This window comes from Solea solea, chromosome 3 (genome assembly GCF_958295425.1).
Source record: "Solea solea chromosome 3, fSolSol10.1, whole genome shotgun sequence".
Taxonomy (NCBI): domain Eukaryota; kingdom Metazoa; phylum Chordata; class Actinopteri; order Pleuronectiformes; family Soleidae; genus Solea; species Solea solea.
Window position 1 is genome coordinate 32286325 of NC_081136.1, and position 14213 is coordinate 32300537.

Genomic DNA, 14213 nt, shown 5'->3' on the forward strand with positions numbered 1-14213 from the left:
CAAAAGCATTTTAGCAGAGTCATATTTTGGGCTGTTTATTTCTTCTTTTTTGTGAGAACAATATTTCTTTAGTGTTTGACATGACTCAGCAGAAATGTGTTGTTAACAGCTTCATAAAACGACTGATATCGGATTAATATCAGTACGAGCAGAGTTTGTGATATTGATATCAGACACAGAAAAGTGGTATCATCCCACGTCTAGTTTCAAATGTTGATTATTTTCCTTTTATATATACGTTCATATCCAAGTATATCCATCTTTAATGGACATAATTCAGAGCTGAGCTGAAAGGAAGTGGGGCTTAAATGTTTAGAACGTGTTGAATTGTATGTAAATGAATACAAACTCTCTCCACCCACTCCGGGCGTCCATGCGCAGTCACTGCGCATTGTGTGCGCAGTTTATAAAGAGCGCAGGAAAGCTCGACGCTTCGATTAAGGAGCAACACTCGGAGTGAAGTGAAGACAAGTGAAGCGAAGAAGTGAGTGGTAAACAGACAACATGTCGGACAGAAAGACGTTGTTGGGGCCTGCTGAGGTGGAGAACCTCCGCAGAAGATCCGCCGCTGATTCCTCAGGTGAGAACAAACGACAAACAACTTTTATTAATAATAAAAGATTATTATTCATGACATACATTCACTGCAGCAGCATGAGTGAGAGAGGTTTTTCTTATTTTGTGTTTTACCTAAAAACTGCACGCCAAACCACTATATTTAATAGTGGTCAGACAGACAGACAGACAGACAGGTACCAGGTGAGGATGGTTTATGACATCATAGGCATTGATTGATGCACGTCACTGAATATGAAAACTATGGATGTTTCTGAGGCCATGCATTTGCTTCTATCAGTTATGTATTGCGTTTAAAAAACTATAATAAATAGAATAATTAAATTGCAACCTTAGTGATTGGCAAATTTACACTACACTACAACTTTAATTATCCTCAGAGAAGCCTGACATTCACATACACAACACTGGATCATGTAGATAAATGAATTCAAATTAGAGTAAAAAAAAAAAACAAAAAAAAACTGGTGTAGATAGAATAAGATTGCAAATTAAAAAGGTTTTTTGTTTGAAAACAATCATTTGTTTAATGTATTTTGAAGTTGTGTTTGCAGCAACAGCTACACCCATTTTTGTCGGTCAATTATTACATTTTCTCACTAGAATTCACAGTTGTTTACTATCACCTATATTGACATTACATATCTATTTTCAGTAACTTATTGAAATGATATGCAAATAATACATCATTTCTGGTAGTTTGAGTGTTTAACCTACTGTAAATTGTCTTCTTTTAATGTGAGTGTGTGTATTTGGTGTCTTCACATCCTTCACACGTGTAGACTCCACTCTTCTTTAGAGTTGACTTCCAAAATCTACCCTAGATTTCTCATGACCAACATTAGCGGCTGCAGTCTCAGTGCCTCCTATTTTTATTTATAAATCATAGCACAAAAATGTGCTTATTTCCATGTGTGTCACAGCAATGCATGGCTAACAGGATCAGTCTTGGCTGGCAGCAGTTGATGGGACAGAGGACACTCTGCATGACTCTCAGGAGGTTTTTGTTAGTCACACACATTTCCCACGGCAGAGCCTCTGGCCGTCTCCCTTGGATGCGAGTTGTCCTGCACACCTTGAACGCATCACCTCTGTGTTCACTTTCTGTTACACTGCTGAAAACTGTGGGGTTTATATGCTTTAATCTTTTTTTTTTCCATGCTCTGTCCTTATTCAGAGAACTATGTTGATCCTGAACAGCATCGGCGGTTTCCACAGCGACAGCCCCACACGGACAGACTCTGTGTGGGCCCCCATCATCCAGAGCTGGGAACGGTGGCGACGCCTTCCCCGGACGCTGCCGTGCCGCACTTCTGCCACTACTCGCCCAAAGGCTTCCTCGCTGTGCACAGAGGTAAAATGACACAGTAGCTGAAGCCAGAAAGGAGCATCGTTGCCATAGAAACCCTTCTTACACAATGAACTGGTGGTACTTCATGAATAAATTGTTTTGTTTCAAACACATTTCCATTTCATTCTGGTCACATGTTTGAAAAGGAGTAGGCTGAAGTATAAACTTCAAACTCAATTTATAGACTACTACTTCTACTAAATATTTACTTTGTATTTTATACAAGTTTATACAAGTACAACACAAGAATATGTCTGGCTTTAAGAACGGCTGTTCTTCATCCTTCTATTTATTTAAAATGAGTATTTTAGTATATTCTTATAAACTCACACATAACACACATACTTTTTAAAGTTGTCCTGGCACGCTGCATTTTTACATTTAGCCCCGCCTGTCTCTCTGAAAACAACGTCTTTTTATTGAATTTGGAAGTAAGTTATTTTTTGTTTTTGAATATTATCTGCTCTGTTTTAAACTGAATCAGATCTCATATTTTTGTTTTAGTTTCTAAGACGAACGAAACAGAAATGACAGTAACATGTCTTTTAAATGATAACAATTGAATGTATGAAAGTCGAAGATCAAGTCAACAACTTTTTCTGATCCTTTCTCCTTTTTTTCCTTCTTTCTAAAACTTAAAAACTCAGTCAAATCAACGTGAACCAAATCATGTCATTTTTTTTTTTTTTTTACAATTGTCTAAAATGTTTTTTAAGGATCACTCACTCGCTGTCTACTGCTTTATCCTCAGTTTAAACTTTATATCTTCTTTACAATTCCACATATTTACTCCTTTTAGTCTTTTTTTAACAATGATATTCCCTTGTAGACTGATGGAGGTGTTCAAATATAGACGGAGATAAAGGAAATCATCATCTGCTGCTGTTTTTTGGCCTTAACTGACGGTTGTGATTTGCGTAACAGGACACGGCACCTCGGCCCGCTCCACTCCTCCCTCCCAGTACGCAGAGGAAGGTTGGCATGAGGCCACGACAAAGACCACCATCAGAGCTGAGAATGAAGTGGAGGCTCACAGGGAGGCCAACAACTACAAGGTGAGCCACCAATGGGTCCATTTACTCTAGAATTAAAAAAAAAAGACTATTGTCGCAGGATGTTTGACAAGTCCTCCCTGGGGTTGTTTTTATTTTGGACATGAGTTAATCCTAAAAGGTGAAAGACAGTTTTCACCCTTTTTAAATGAAGTTACATTCAAGCATTTGAGTGTATGATTTAGTGACATCTAGAGGTGAAGTTGCATATTGCAACATCATACCTATACGCTTGATACTCCCAAATTAAATGCCTACAAAAGATGACAAAAGGGACAAGTGGCACTGCAATGACCCAAAACACATGCAGAAGGACTATAAAGGACACATTCTAAGGTAACAAAACAACAAAGGATACAAACACAATTTTAACTGTTGTACCCTTGTGTATTTGTGTTGATGGATTCCTCCTAAATCTGAAGTTCTCATAGTAAAACTTTATGAGACCATTCTATCAGCGCAGCATATTTATTGAATGTTTTATTGTTGTTGTTTTTTTTGTAGTTTGGCTTCAGGAAGTGGAAAGGCAGCGTCACAGAGAAGCCCGTTGAAGAAAGATCCTCAAAAGAGCTGTACACTGATTTAAGTGTTGCCAAGCCTCTAAAAGGTCTTTATTTTATAAAAACAAAATATGGTGGTTGTTGTAAAGTGAAATGTGAAGCAGTAACCTGAATGTTATGTCTCCTCTCTTTTAGGCTCGGTGGTTACCTTTGGAAACATCATTTATGTGTTTTTATTTGGATGGTGGATATCTTTGTTCTACTTCCTCCTCTGTGTTGTCATGTTTCTAACAGTCGTCTGCGCTCCTTATGGTACGTGTGTTGCTCTGTGAATGACTGTGTCGCTCACACTCCCTCAGCACGTTGACATGAAGTGAAACATCTTTCCTGTTTCCAGGCAAACTTTGTTGGAAGATGGCCTGTTACTTTCTCTGGCCCTTTGAGAAGGCAATAGAGAAGGTGATAGTTGGAGTTCTGATGATGCACAATACTTCATAAGCTTTATACGCTTCAGCCCTTAAATCTCCCAATATGCTTTTATGTCCTTTTTCAGGCCGGTGGTAAAGTGAAGAGATCCACTGTGATTCTGCCAAAGTGTGAGGTCATAATTAAAGAGGGGGACACCGAGGACAGCAGGGACCTCACCAGTGACAAGGATACAAAGCCCCTTCTCGTGTCTTCCCCGGTCTCTTTGGACATTCCCGTCCCACAACCACCGACTAAAACCACGTCAAAGCACTGGGTACGCAAGGCAGAATAAACATTATCACGACACATTTTGAGTTCATTCAAATCATTCTCCGTCCGCCTCCTGCAGTGTCGCGTCAGCACGTATGTTTGGTTGTTGCTGGGTTACCCTGTGCTGGCTGTGGTCCACTCGCTTGCCTGCGTGATCTCCTGGATGCTGATCTTCACCATCCCAGTTGCTAAGATGAACGCTCGCACGCTGACCACCGTCCTCCTCATGGCACCAGAGGACGTCACCATCCGTAAGCTGTCAAAGGTACAGGGCGCGGGGTGGGCAGTAAAGAGATGGATGCGAGCAGTGTTCTTCTACTGGACACACTTGCTTTTGCATTGTGTAAATAATGTGTGTTCAATTATAAACGTGTGTCATATCCCTCACCATCTCCATGTTGAATGTCTTATCTTCCGTCTTCCAGACGACTGAATTCGAGTACAGAGTCACCTTGTGCTGCTACCAGGCGTGTAATGTGTATTACTGCAAATACACTGTACATGGAATCAACATCTTTGCTCTCAGTATCCTTCTTCAAGGTGGTTGGACCTTCACAGACTTCATATACTGTAATGGTCGAGTGCAGGGGTCAAGGAGGAGGCCCGGATAACCCATGATAACCCATGATAACCCATAATAACCCATAAACGACAAGAACTCAAACTCTTTCTCATTTCTGACTTTTATCACACTATCTTTTAATTGGAGAACACTGTGCGCTACATTTTGTAAATAATCAACACTACTTCATCAGTACTGGTGTTTATAATGCCGTCTCTTTATTCTCCTTAAGTCCGTGTTCCCTACAGACCTGCTTCCCCTGGTATTGATCACTTTGATTATTGGCTATACTGACCATGACCACTATTACTTCAGTGCGGAGACAAAGTTTGCGACAGCCATCACCTCCATCATTCCTCTGTCTTACTATATCGGGATGGGAATCGCCAGGTACGTGTTTTAGAACTGGCTCATTTCTTTAATGTTTGATTGCCTTCTGCGTTGTCATGCATTGTTGTTTTTATCCTTTTGCATGCGTGCGTCCACAGCATTTCTGCACAGAGTAACTTTGCAGTGGGAGCCGTGGTGAATGCGACTTTTGGCTCCTTCACTGAGATGACGTTCTACATTACAGCACTGCTCCAGGGATACCAGACCTCGAACAAGTGTTACGAAGAGATCGTTAAAGCGGCTCTCACTGGAACCCTGCTTGGATGTATTCTGTTCATACCTGTGAGTTGAGTGCCTAACAGGAAGGATCGTGGGGCAGATGACGCTTTACCTTCTTGATTTTTGCATCCATGAGATTCAGGTCTGATGTGGTTGGGTGTGTTCTTGCATCCATGTGTGTTGTGTGTCACCTGCACAGGGCATCTGCATGATCATCGGTGGAATCAAGCACAGGGAGCAGCGGTTTAACAGTCGCTCGGCTGGAGTGAGCTCGGCTTTGCTTTTCATATCCATCGGAGGTGTGTCTGTCTGTCTGTCTGTCTGTCTGTCTGTCTGTCTGTCTGTCTGTCTGTCTACAGCCACGAGCACAATCCAAGATTTCATCAAATTCAACATGTGACCCACGTGCTGCACACGTTGTGTCCACAGGTGTTTTTGCTCCCACCCTTTTCTCGAAGACGTTCGGTAATCTGGTGTGTGAGAGCTGCACCAGCATCCCGAGCAATGTCAGCGTACCCTTAGTCTGCAAGGACTGTCACTATGACACGGTAACTTGTACCTGTTCTTCGTTGTGCTTTGTGTGCTTGTGTTTGCATACAAAAATATTTAAAAACTTTACTTTAAATAACTTTTAAACTTTTCATTGTCTTTCTTTATTCTCAGATTGGAACTGACGCACACACCATTCTCTTACATATAGAGTAAGAACGAATGAATTCGAATAGATTCTGCTGTGTGTTTGTCTACTATTAATGGTGGGGGATGAAACCCATGTTTTTCAGGCCTTTGGTGTACACCATTTCTGTGCTACTGCCTGCTGCTTACCTGATAGGCCTCATCTTCACACTGAAGACCCACTCCCACATCTATGATGTCCACATCAGTGACGGCCACGGGGGCCATGCACATGGTCAGTACACACGAGAGGACGTCCTCACCTGCCCCCCGGTTACTGCTGGTCATCCGTATGCTGTCAACGCGTGTATAAATGACAGCATTTTAACCACCAGCGAGGTCGCAGAAGGTGTGTGTGTGTGGTGTGTGTGTGTGTGTGGTGTGTGCATGTCCTGTTTATCGTAGCGGTCCTAACTGCCTGCTGCCTGCCTCATTAACCCGCTCGCATGCATGGGGAGTTGCAAAAAGGAAAGATGTTCCTCTTGTGCCTGTTGTGCATGTCTACGCTCTGAAGCATGAGAGAGTGAAAGAGGGTAAAGTTACAGGAGGAAAGTCTCGGCTCTGATCGTGAATGGATGTGTTTCGAAACTTAAACGTCAACATCAAGGTAAGTCATAAATGTTAAACTCACCTGCTCGCGAGTCTTAGAAGTGTGTGTTTTTTTTAACGTCACCAGGAGGTCACCATGTCGTCCTCTGGTCACGATGGAGGGCTCTCGCGGTGTTGATCGTTGCCACGGTGCTGATGGCCTGTTGTGCTGACCTCAGCACAGAGAACATCGGACCCATTCTGACCCATTCGTCCGTCTCACAGGTATGAAAGACAAAAAAGAGACATTTAGGTTGGAGGATGGAAACCCTCCAGTATGATTGGCACTGTAAGTGACTTGTTTTATATTAAAAACACACAGAGGCAACGTGAGACCTCAGAAAGGTCTCGGAAGTTAATTCTTCTGCTCCAAAAAAAACCCCAAAACCTGCGTATTCAGATGACTAACTGGATAAATGCTCCTTGCACCGACCCGCTCCTGCACTGCTGATAATACTGATTTGTCATTTGTTGAGGAAGAAGAATACACACTGCAGCTAGAATATTTTAAAACTGCTAAGGTAATGCTTGTTTTATGTTTTATAATTGATTTAACCTTCTCTTTACTTGTCTGTCTTTGTATTGTGGTGTTTGGTTGGTTTTTTCAGTGCTTCATTGGTGTCACAGTGTTGGCCATGGTGCCAGAAATTCCTGAGATTGTTACTGGGATCCAGTTTGCTCTGCAGAACAACATCAGCCTGAGGTATGACTGACTGTTCTCTGCTGTACTGTGGCAGTAAGAGAAACCAAATGAATTTATTTATCTTTCTTACTTTAGTGGGGAAATACAGCAAAGTTTGTGTGTGTTTTTTGTTTGGTCCCGCAGCCTTGAGGTGGGCAGTTGCATTGCTGTCCAGGTCTGCATGATTCAGATCCCACTGCTTATCCTCTTCAATGCATTCTATGTGAGTTTAAATGCTTATTTTATTTTATTTTATTTTATTTTTACAGCTTTGATATTTCCCCTGTGCATCCATGGTGATGCTGACTTTGATATGTAATACTTTCTAGGATGTTGGATTTGTGCTCGTGTTCAGTGATATCCATCTGTGGTCCAGCATCTTCAGTGTCATCCTGGTCAATTACATCTTCATGGATGGAAAATGTGACTACTTTCAGGGTAAGTCGAGCAAAACTGATTTCATCACTTGAAAAACATCAAAAATAAATGTGCATGTATGTATAGAAATGTGGATTGTAATGGACTGTTCTGTCTCCAGGCACTGCTCTTGTGGTGATTTACCTCATCCTTTTGGCACTTTACTTCTTTGCTCCTTCTCCACAATCTTGTTGATCTCTTTTGTTCAAGAAAAATCTGCTTTATGTAATATTTGTGTGCTGTTTAAAGTTAAAAAAAAAGAAAATGAAATGTGCTGGTTAGGGTTATTTTTTGTGTACTTTGTGGTTTGTACTGAATATAATAAATGCAGTTTGTAAAAAAGAAAAAAAAATGCATCTGAGGTTTTAGTATTTTATTTATTTTAACTGGCATTTGGACACATTGCATATACCAGGCATTTGTGTATATTGTAGCCATTATCTAGTGTGTGTCTCAATTCACAATAGACGTAGCAACAGGTGCATGCAGTACAAGTTTTAAAAACAAAGGGTTGTATCGTGGATCGTGACGTTGACTAGTTAGGCAAAGAAAATGGAGCAGAGCTATTTACGGAACACTTTTATTGACAACTCCAACATGACATTCACATTCAAGTCTACTGTACAACTATCATCTTAGAACTATGTCTCAAAGTAAAGTTATGATGATGATGATGATATTATAAAAAGAGCATTATGGAGCACACATTTTGTTTTTAGAACATAAAGGTAGGGTGAAGAAAGCAGGCAAATCCATGCATTTGAGGGAGTGCAGTAACATCCCTCTCCATCATTTATAATCATACTTTGTTCAAGGTGCAGTATTATTTGGCAACGGTGAATTCACTTAAATATAACCTTTAAAATGGTACAGATGTTCTTGTAGGATTAATACTCAGAAGACTTTGTGCTGCCTCAATGTTGACAGGAAGAGAATTATATCTCCCTGACAAGTCATAATTTTAACTACCAGCATATTTACTGAATATGGTGTATTTTTTTTATTTTTAGTCGTTAAAATGTTCACTTTTAAATCATTCAGAAAATGTTCCAAAATAGAACCCATTTGTCTAAACATGAAAAGCTCTTAATACTGCTAATCATAGTAACATTTCAACTTCATCAGGTTTGAAAGGCACTAGAGTACAGTACACACAGATGTTTTAACAAGTCTGCTACTAAAGTGACTCCCTGTGACAAACGACAAGAAAGGGAGTAAACTTAACAGTTACAGCAAGTCTTTATTTGAATAAAAGCATTTAAATATTTTTTTTATTTTAAGAGCACCAAATTCACAGTGATGGGTTGCATGATTTACTTTACAAATGAGAGCTGCAAGCAAACATGATGAAAGATTTCATTACATACCCACCTTCCATTTAGCTTTTTTTTCCCAGATTAGTCTATACTGTAACAATGTAAAATGAAAACACCAGGGCTCAGACAACCAACATTCAACCCTTTCTTCAGATTATAGTCAATTTCCCACAAATAATAGTGCTTACGACCAACTCCAGTGTGTTTTCCTTACCACAAGGCAAACACGTTTAAACACATTCATATAAAAACAAGGAAAGACTGAAGGTTTCAGATTCAATATCCCCGACAGTGAAGGTTATGTCTAATTTTTATTTGTCAACATTTTGCAAGTATAAGCTAAACAGTCAAAGTAATGGGTTTAATTTGAATACCTTAAAGAGAAAACTGAAACACTTCCAACTAAAAAAAACAAACTACAGCATGTCAACAGCAATTAAAGTTATGACATTTGTATTAAATTGACTAAAACTTGCAAAAATACTGGCATGAGCCTTCTTCAAACCCTCTGTGCCACTTTTAAAACCATTTGTCCCCTCTATTAAAAAAGTAAAGACAGTGTGTGCAAACAGCAGTTTCAGGTGATGAGAATATCCCCAAAACAGATCTAGTCTTTCAAATAAATATACATGCATTCTTCCTTTGCATTGATTTCCTAAAAGTTAGAGAGAAAGTGGGTTAAAAATAAATTGGGAGAGGGCAGTCTGTGAAAACATGGAGCAAAATAAAGTACCTCCAGTGGTCAATTTGGCTGATGAGAAGCAGGATTTCATACTTGACACAAAGGCATCATGTCAGGAACCAAACATTCCATGTTTGTATCCTCATTGTCACTGGAACTGCAAAAAACAATGAACAAAAACAAAAAAGGCACCCCACTGTTTTTGGTTTTAAGGCAGGGCTATGTTAGGCAGGGGAGTGAGAGGGCATTTCCCCAAGAATTTTGTCGTGAATCAACTTCTGTGCTCTTTCAGACCTCATCCCCTTAAGTCCAGCCCAAATCAGCCATTCCTCTGTCCATCCTCCACTGTGCCACTCATTTCAAGCGTTCAATGAGTTCCTGCGTTAGGCCCAGGTTGAGCAGCTGGATGGTGGGAAGTGAAGACAGATGGGGGAAAGCCTTGATGAGCTTCTCCCAGCATAGCTCCAGTAGGCTGGGCACTGCCAGCCAGATCTTAAATAGAGAGCCAGTCCTCTTGTTCTCGTGAATGTTTACAACACCGCCATGGATGTACATGCAGCCAGCCTAAAGACAGAGTGAAGGGAAGACAGAAAGATGCACATTTTATATGAAATAGAGGCTGAGACACAGACAACAGTTAGTAAAAGGTAGCATTACACTTACTGGAGTGACAGCAGCACAGTGAAAATAGGCCGGCTCGGGCATCACTGCTGGTAATTTACCCCACTGGAAAGTCTGCAGGTTGAGCTTCCACAGATCAGCTAATATCAACTCCCCGTTGTAGCCTCCACAGATAAATACATCTGCAACAGACAAAAATAAACAATCTGATATTGTTCAGACTGAGTAGCTGACAGTAACCTTCAAATAATTAACACCTCACCATTTCGTATTTGCACGCAGCTATGGCATCTCCTAGGAGCAGGATACCCTGTAAAAACAAACATTTTAGAATCGTTTGACTGAGAACATAACAATATCAGGTAATGACGAAACGGTTACACACCTATTTTGTCATGAGGTTTTGTAGTGATCTCCTCCCAGGAGTTGGTCTCTAGATTGTAAGCATGCACCTGTTAATAGAGAGTGTATTTACCATGGCTTTGGTGACCTTTCATAAAGATGTGAATTTTTTTAATTGTTGTAAAATTGTCTGCAAAAAAAAAACTAATTTGTTTAGAGTTTTGCCCATGTAACATTTTAAATTTGGGGTGACATCATGGTGTAAAGCCCAGTACCTTGTCCAGAGGATAAGATGTCCAGGAAGTCCCTCCTCCAAGAATGTAGATCCTTTGTCCATCATGTGCTATTTCATGCCTGTAGCTGTGACATGCATAACAATGAGCCATGTGATAGGGTTCCTACAACGATGAAAACGGTGACGAGCTCGGACGTGAGCATTACAGCTTACCGCTCCTCAGGGAGATCGTCAGGAGGATTGTTGGGCTTGAGGTGGATCCACTCCCTGGTGGTCAGGTCCAGCCTGTGCAGGTCTGTGCTGTAGATGTAGCCCGTCGTTCCTCCAAACACATACAGGAAGCCATTAATAATGACCATTGCCTGGAGGAGAAAAGATAATAAAGTCTAATATATGGTAGCTCAGTAATCACAGTTAAAATGTTAGATCTTTCAATAATTGGATAAAAAAAAACCTGTTTTTTTAAGAAGGCGGAAACATGGAATACAAACTACATTTCTGTAGCTACCTGTCCATAGATTCTGTTAGGCTTCTTCCCACGGCAGTTGAGCAGAGACCATCGCTTGTACTTCACATTACAAACGTGAACATCGTTGCCGTTATTTTCACCAAAGGGGATCCCAGTGCCTCCAAACACCAGGAGGTTGTTTCCGTGCAAAACAGCTGAATAAAGAATATAAACATAATTATTTTCCATACAATTTCAACAGATATCAGGAATCTAATACATTTTACTATAGCTACATTATTGTAAAAAATAGGATATAAAATGTTTCACCTGACATGGATGCCAGCTCTGTAGGCATGTAGCCTTCTGTTCGAATCTGCTGCCAACAACCTGTGACAAAGTGGTACCTCCACAGCTCCCTGAACAGTGGATAATCTTCATTGTCTGAGCCTCCCGACTCATCGTAGTCGGGGTTGTAGCCTCCAAAAACGTACAGGTTTGTGTTGTCTGCAACACAACGATGCCCACTGCGGGCAGGAGGAGTGCGATAACCTGGAGATGGAGGATCCAAATTTTCATAGGAGACAAAAAGAGAAACATGTGCAGACATCTACAAGTAAACCAACAATAAAAGCTTTCCTGACTTTCCTAAAATACAAGTAGGTCAAAACAAAATAATCCGATTCAATTTACCATACAGGTCTTACTTAATGTCCAAATTAATTGTTTGTTAATCCAAAAAGCTCCTTAAAGGATAATGATAACAATAATAATACTGTTCAGGACAGCCAAGAAAATAAGAGTATACTCTTATTTTCTTATTCAACAAGATGCCTGTCCTGGCATGATGTGACCAAAAGCAGGGAAACGTCACAGAAAGAACTTGGTTGAGTTCTGTGTTCTGCACAGAATACTTATCAATGATCAGCTCTTACTCTCCTTGTGGGAGATTTTAGTTTAAAAAAAACTTTATTTGTGAGGACATGCTCTCAGGACAAAGGGCTTTTAGAGGGGTGAGACTTGTTTTTAGGGTTATGTGAGGGTTAAAATGGAGCACCCTAAAATAGGAATGGGTCAAAATATCAATTTGGGAATATATCGTCATCCCTGCCAGTTTCACACACCGGGTGTTGCTACTTGACGTGTCTTTGTGGCAGCACTACTCGGATGAATGAGGGAAACTTAGGCAGAAATTACTTGGCTGAAGAAGAAAGAGTTTACAGTGGGACAATGGTGGAGAAAGCTACGTAAAGAGATGCCCCATCCACGTTCAATGCATAGACTTTATGCACTTTGTTCTTCACGTTGTGAATAAATAGAGAAATCCTGCACTTTTAACTTCTCACAGACGTTTGGTTTTCTTCAGTTAGACAGATATCATGATGTATCGCTACATGATTGTCTTGCAATATACAGTGATTATCACAGAATCATTGAATCGTGGACCATGTATCGTGAGGTAATAAGGTAATTAAAAGTTTTAAAGGAGGAGCCACTGAAACAAGTAATGCAGAGGAGGAGCTACAGTACTATACATATACAATAATAATTCATAATAAAACTGTTCCAAACACGTTGAGGACAGAAATAAGATTAGGTATTTAGGGGACATGGTAAAGGTTAGGGGTCTGTAAGTGTCCTCACAGTACATTTACTTGTTTATTTACTACGTTTATGATTATTATTATTGTAGTTTGCTGTGAAGAGAAACTAAAGTGTAGGAGCTGATACCTAAACGCATTCATTGTAAGCCATCAAAGTGAAAGAGTTGAAAAGACAACAGTTTCGAGACAATATTTCACTCACTGTATAACGACAGAAATGATTCTAGCTTAGCTGGGATTTTTAAAAAGCTATAAAAAAATATAAATAAACAAGCACCATGATTGATGTTGCTAGCTCGAATGCCATGGCTAGCAATGTCGACAGTTAAGGCAGCGTTTACTCTCTTTACGTGCAGCAAATAAACATGAAGCGGCAGCGGTACTAGTAATAGCAAGTAGTCAAGCGCTTCGTGACAAAATGGTCAAATTTAAACTGGCATAGATTCAAATCTGAGGTTAGCATGTTCTGCTAACAGTGCCGTCAACGAACCTGCTAGCGTCTCGCCGTGCGGCGGCCTGCCTGTCAGTCTCTCGAATTTGTTCAGCTGGTCAGGACTGCGAGCACCTTCGGCGTCCGACATCGTTTATCCAGTCCTGGAGAAGGTCACATCAAAATTAAAAGCCACATCTACTAAAGTGCTGGTAAAACCTTTTAAGTCATTTCACATTTTTGTCCCTTTGATGCCACACATTTTAGCCTCCGGCCGTCAGACCATCAGCCAATCAGAGGGCTACTTGGGGACGGTGCGTCATCAGTGATGGGCGGGGCCGCGCGTGTCTGTCTCATGGTCTGTCTCCAAAACAACTACGAACCAAGTCTAGACTGTAGTCTTATAATTTCTAGAGTTGTACAGCAGAGATTCTCTATGTTATTTGTATCTGCCAAGGGCCCTCAAAAATACAATACAGTGAGATGGAAATTACATTTAAATGAAAAACCTCATGTTGGAATAATTTGACTAAAATTTGATTGTTTTGGTTGGAAATGATGTATTGCAAAAGTACAGATACACTGTGTATTCTCACAAATTAAGTTCCTTATGGAAAAATAGTTATTTGAATTGAATTGAATTGAATTGGATTGAACTGAACTGAACTGAACTTTGCTCTGAAAAAAGAAGAAAGAAACAACATGTTCCGGAAGCTACTAAAGTATAAAAGCAAACAGTAAAAAAAAATATTGTTTAACATGTACTTTACACTAAATACAGTAAA

At 40.3% G+C, this 14213-nt stretch overlaps 2 protein-coding genes across 3 annotated transcripts; one reads left to right on the top strand and one right to left on the bottom strand.

Annotated features, from left to right (window-relative positions):
• The first annotated feature begins 437 nt into the window (after nt 1-437).
• cax1 (cation/H+ exchanger protein 1) lies at nt 438-8049 on the top strand. 2 transcript variants are annotated; one of them, XM_058625367.1, is made up of 20 exons: nt 438-580; nt 1754-1930; nt 2852-2982; nt 3484-3586; nt 3675-3791; nt 3877-3938; nt 4033-4221; nt 4297-4482; nt 4643-4742; nt 5028-5169; nt 5268-5451; nt 5588-5687; nt 5818-5936; nt 6052-6089; nt 6171-6412; nt 6740-6876; nt 7260-7354; nt 7478-7556; nt 7663-7771; nt 7872-8049. In XM_058625367.1, exons 1-20 carry the CDS (start codon nt 505-507, stop codon nt 7943-7945), a joined length of 2460 nt encoding a protein of 819 aa, XP_058481350.1. In that variant the 5' UTR covers nt 438-504; the 3' UTR covers nt 7946-8049. The 2 variants fall into 2 exon arrangements, with proteins under 2 accessions (XP_058481350.1, XP_058481351.1); XM_058625368.1 differs by having other exon boundaries at nt 6171-6298.
• A 921-nt stretch (nt 8050-8970) lies between these two features.
• klhdc10 (kelch domain containing 10) lies at nt 8971-13744 on the bottom strand. Its single transcript, XM_058626198.1, has 9 exons — nt 13489-13744; nt 11725-11946; nt 11455-11609; nt 11160-11308; nt 10987-11071; nt 10755-10821; nt 10632-10679; nt 10412-10551; nt 8971-10312 (listed from the first exon to the last, which is right to left on the bottom strand). Exons 1-9 carry the CDS (start codon nt 13577-13579, stop codon nt 10103-10105), a joined length of 1167 nt encoding a protein of 388 aa, XP_058482181.1. The 5' UTR covers nt 13580-13744; the 3' UTR covers nt 8971-10102.
• Nucleotides 13745-14213: the final 469 nt, after the last annotated feature.

What these genes read in the sequence shown, in the direction of transcription:
- cax1 (XM_058625367.1), top strand. Translation starts at nt 505, where the DNA reads ATGTCGGACAGAAAGACGTTGTTGGGGCCTGCTGAGGTGGAGAACCTC. An exon ending in GCTTTTCATATCCATCGGAG is followed by an intron (nt 5,688 to 5,817) that starts GTGTGTCTGTCT and finishes TTGTGTCCACAG; the next exon opens with GTGTTTTTGCTCCCACCCTT. An exon ending in TCCTCTTCAATGCATTCTAT is followed by an intron (nt 7,557 to 7,662) that starts GTGAGTTTAAAT and finishes AATACTTTCTAG; the next exon opens with GATGTTGGATTTGTGCTCGT.
- klhdc10 (XM_058626198.1), bottom strand. Translation starts at nt 13,579, where the DNA reads ATGTCGGACGCCGAAGGTGCTCGCAGTCCTGACCAGCTGAACAAATTC. An exon ending in AAAACCTCATGACAAAATAG is followed by an intron (nt 10,680 to 10,754) that starts GTGTGTAACCGT and finishes TTGTTTTTACAG; the next exon opens with GGTATCCTGCTCCTAGGAGA. An exon ending in CTGCGTGCAAATACGAAATG is followed by an intron (nt 10,552 to 10,631) that starts GTGAGGTGTTAA and finishes TGTCTGTTGCAG; the next exon opens with ATGTATTTATCTGTGGAGGC.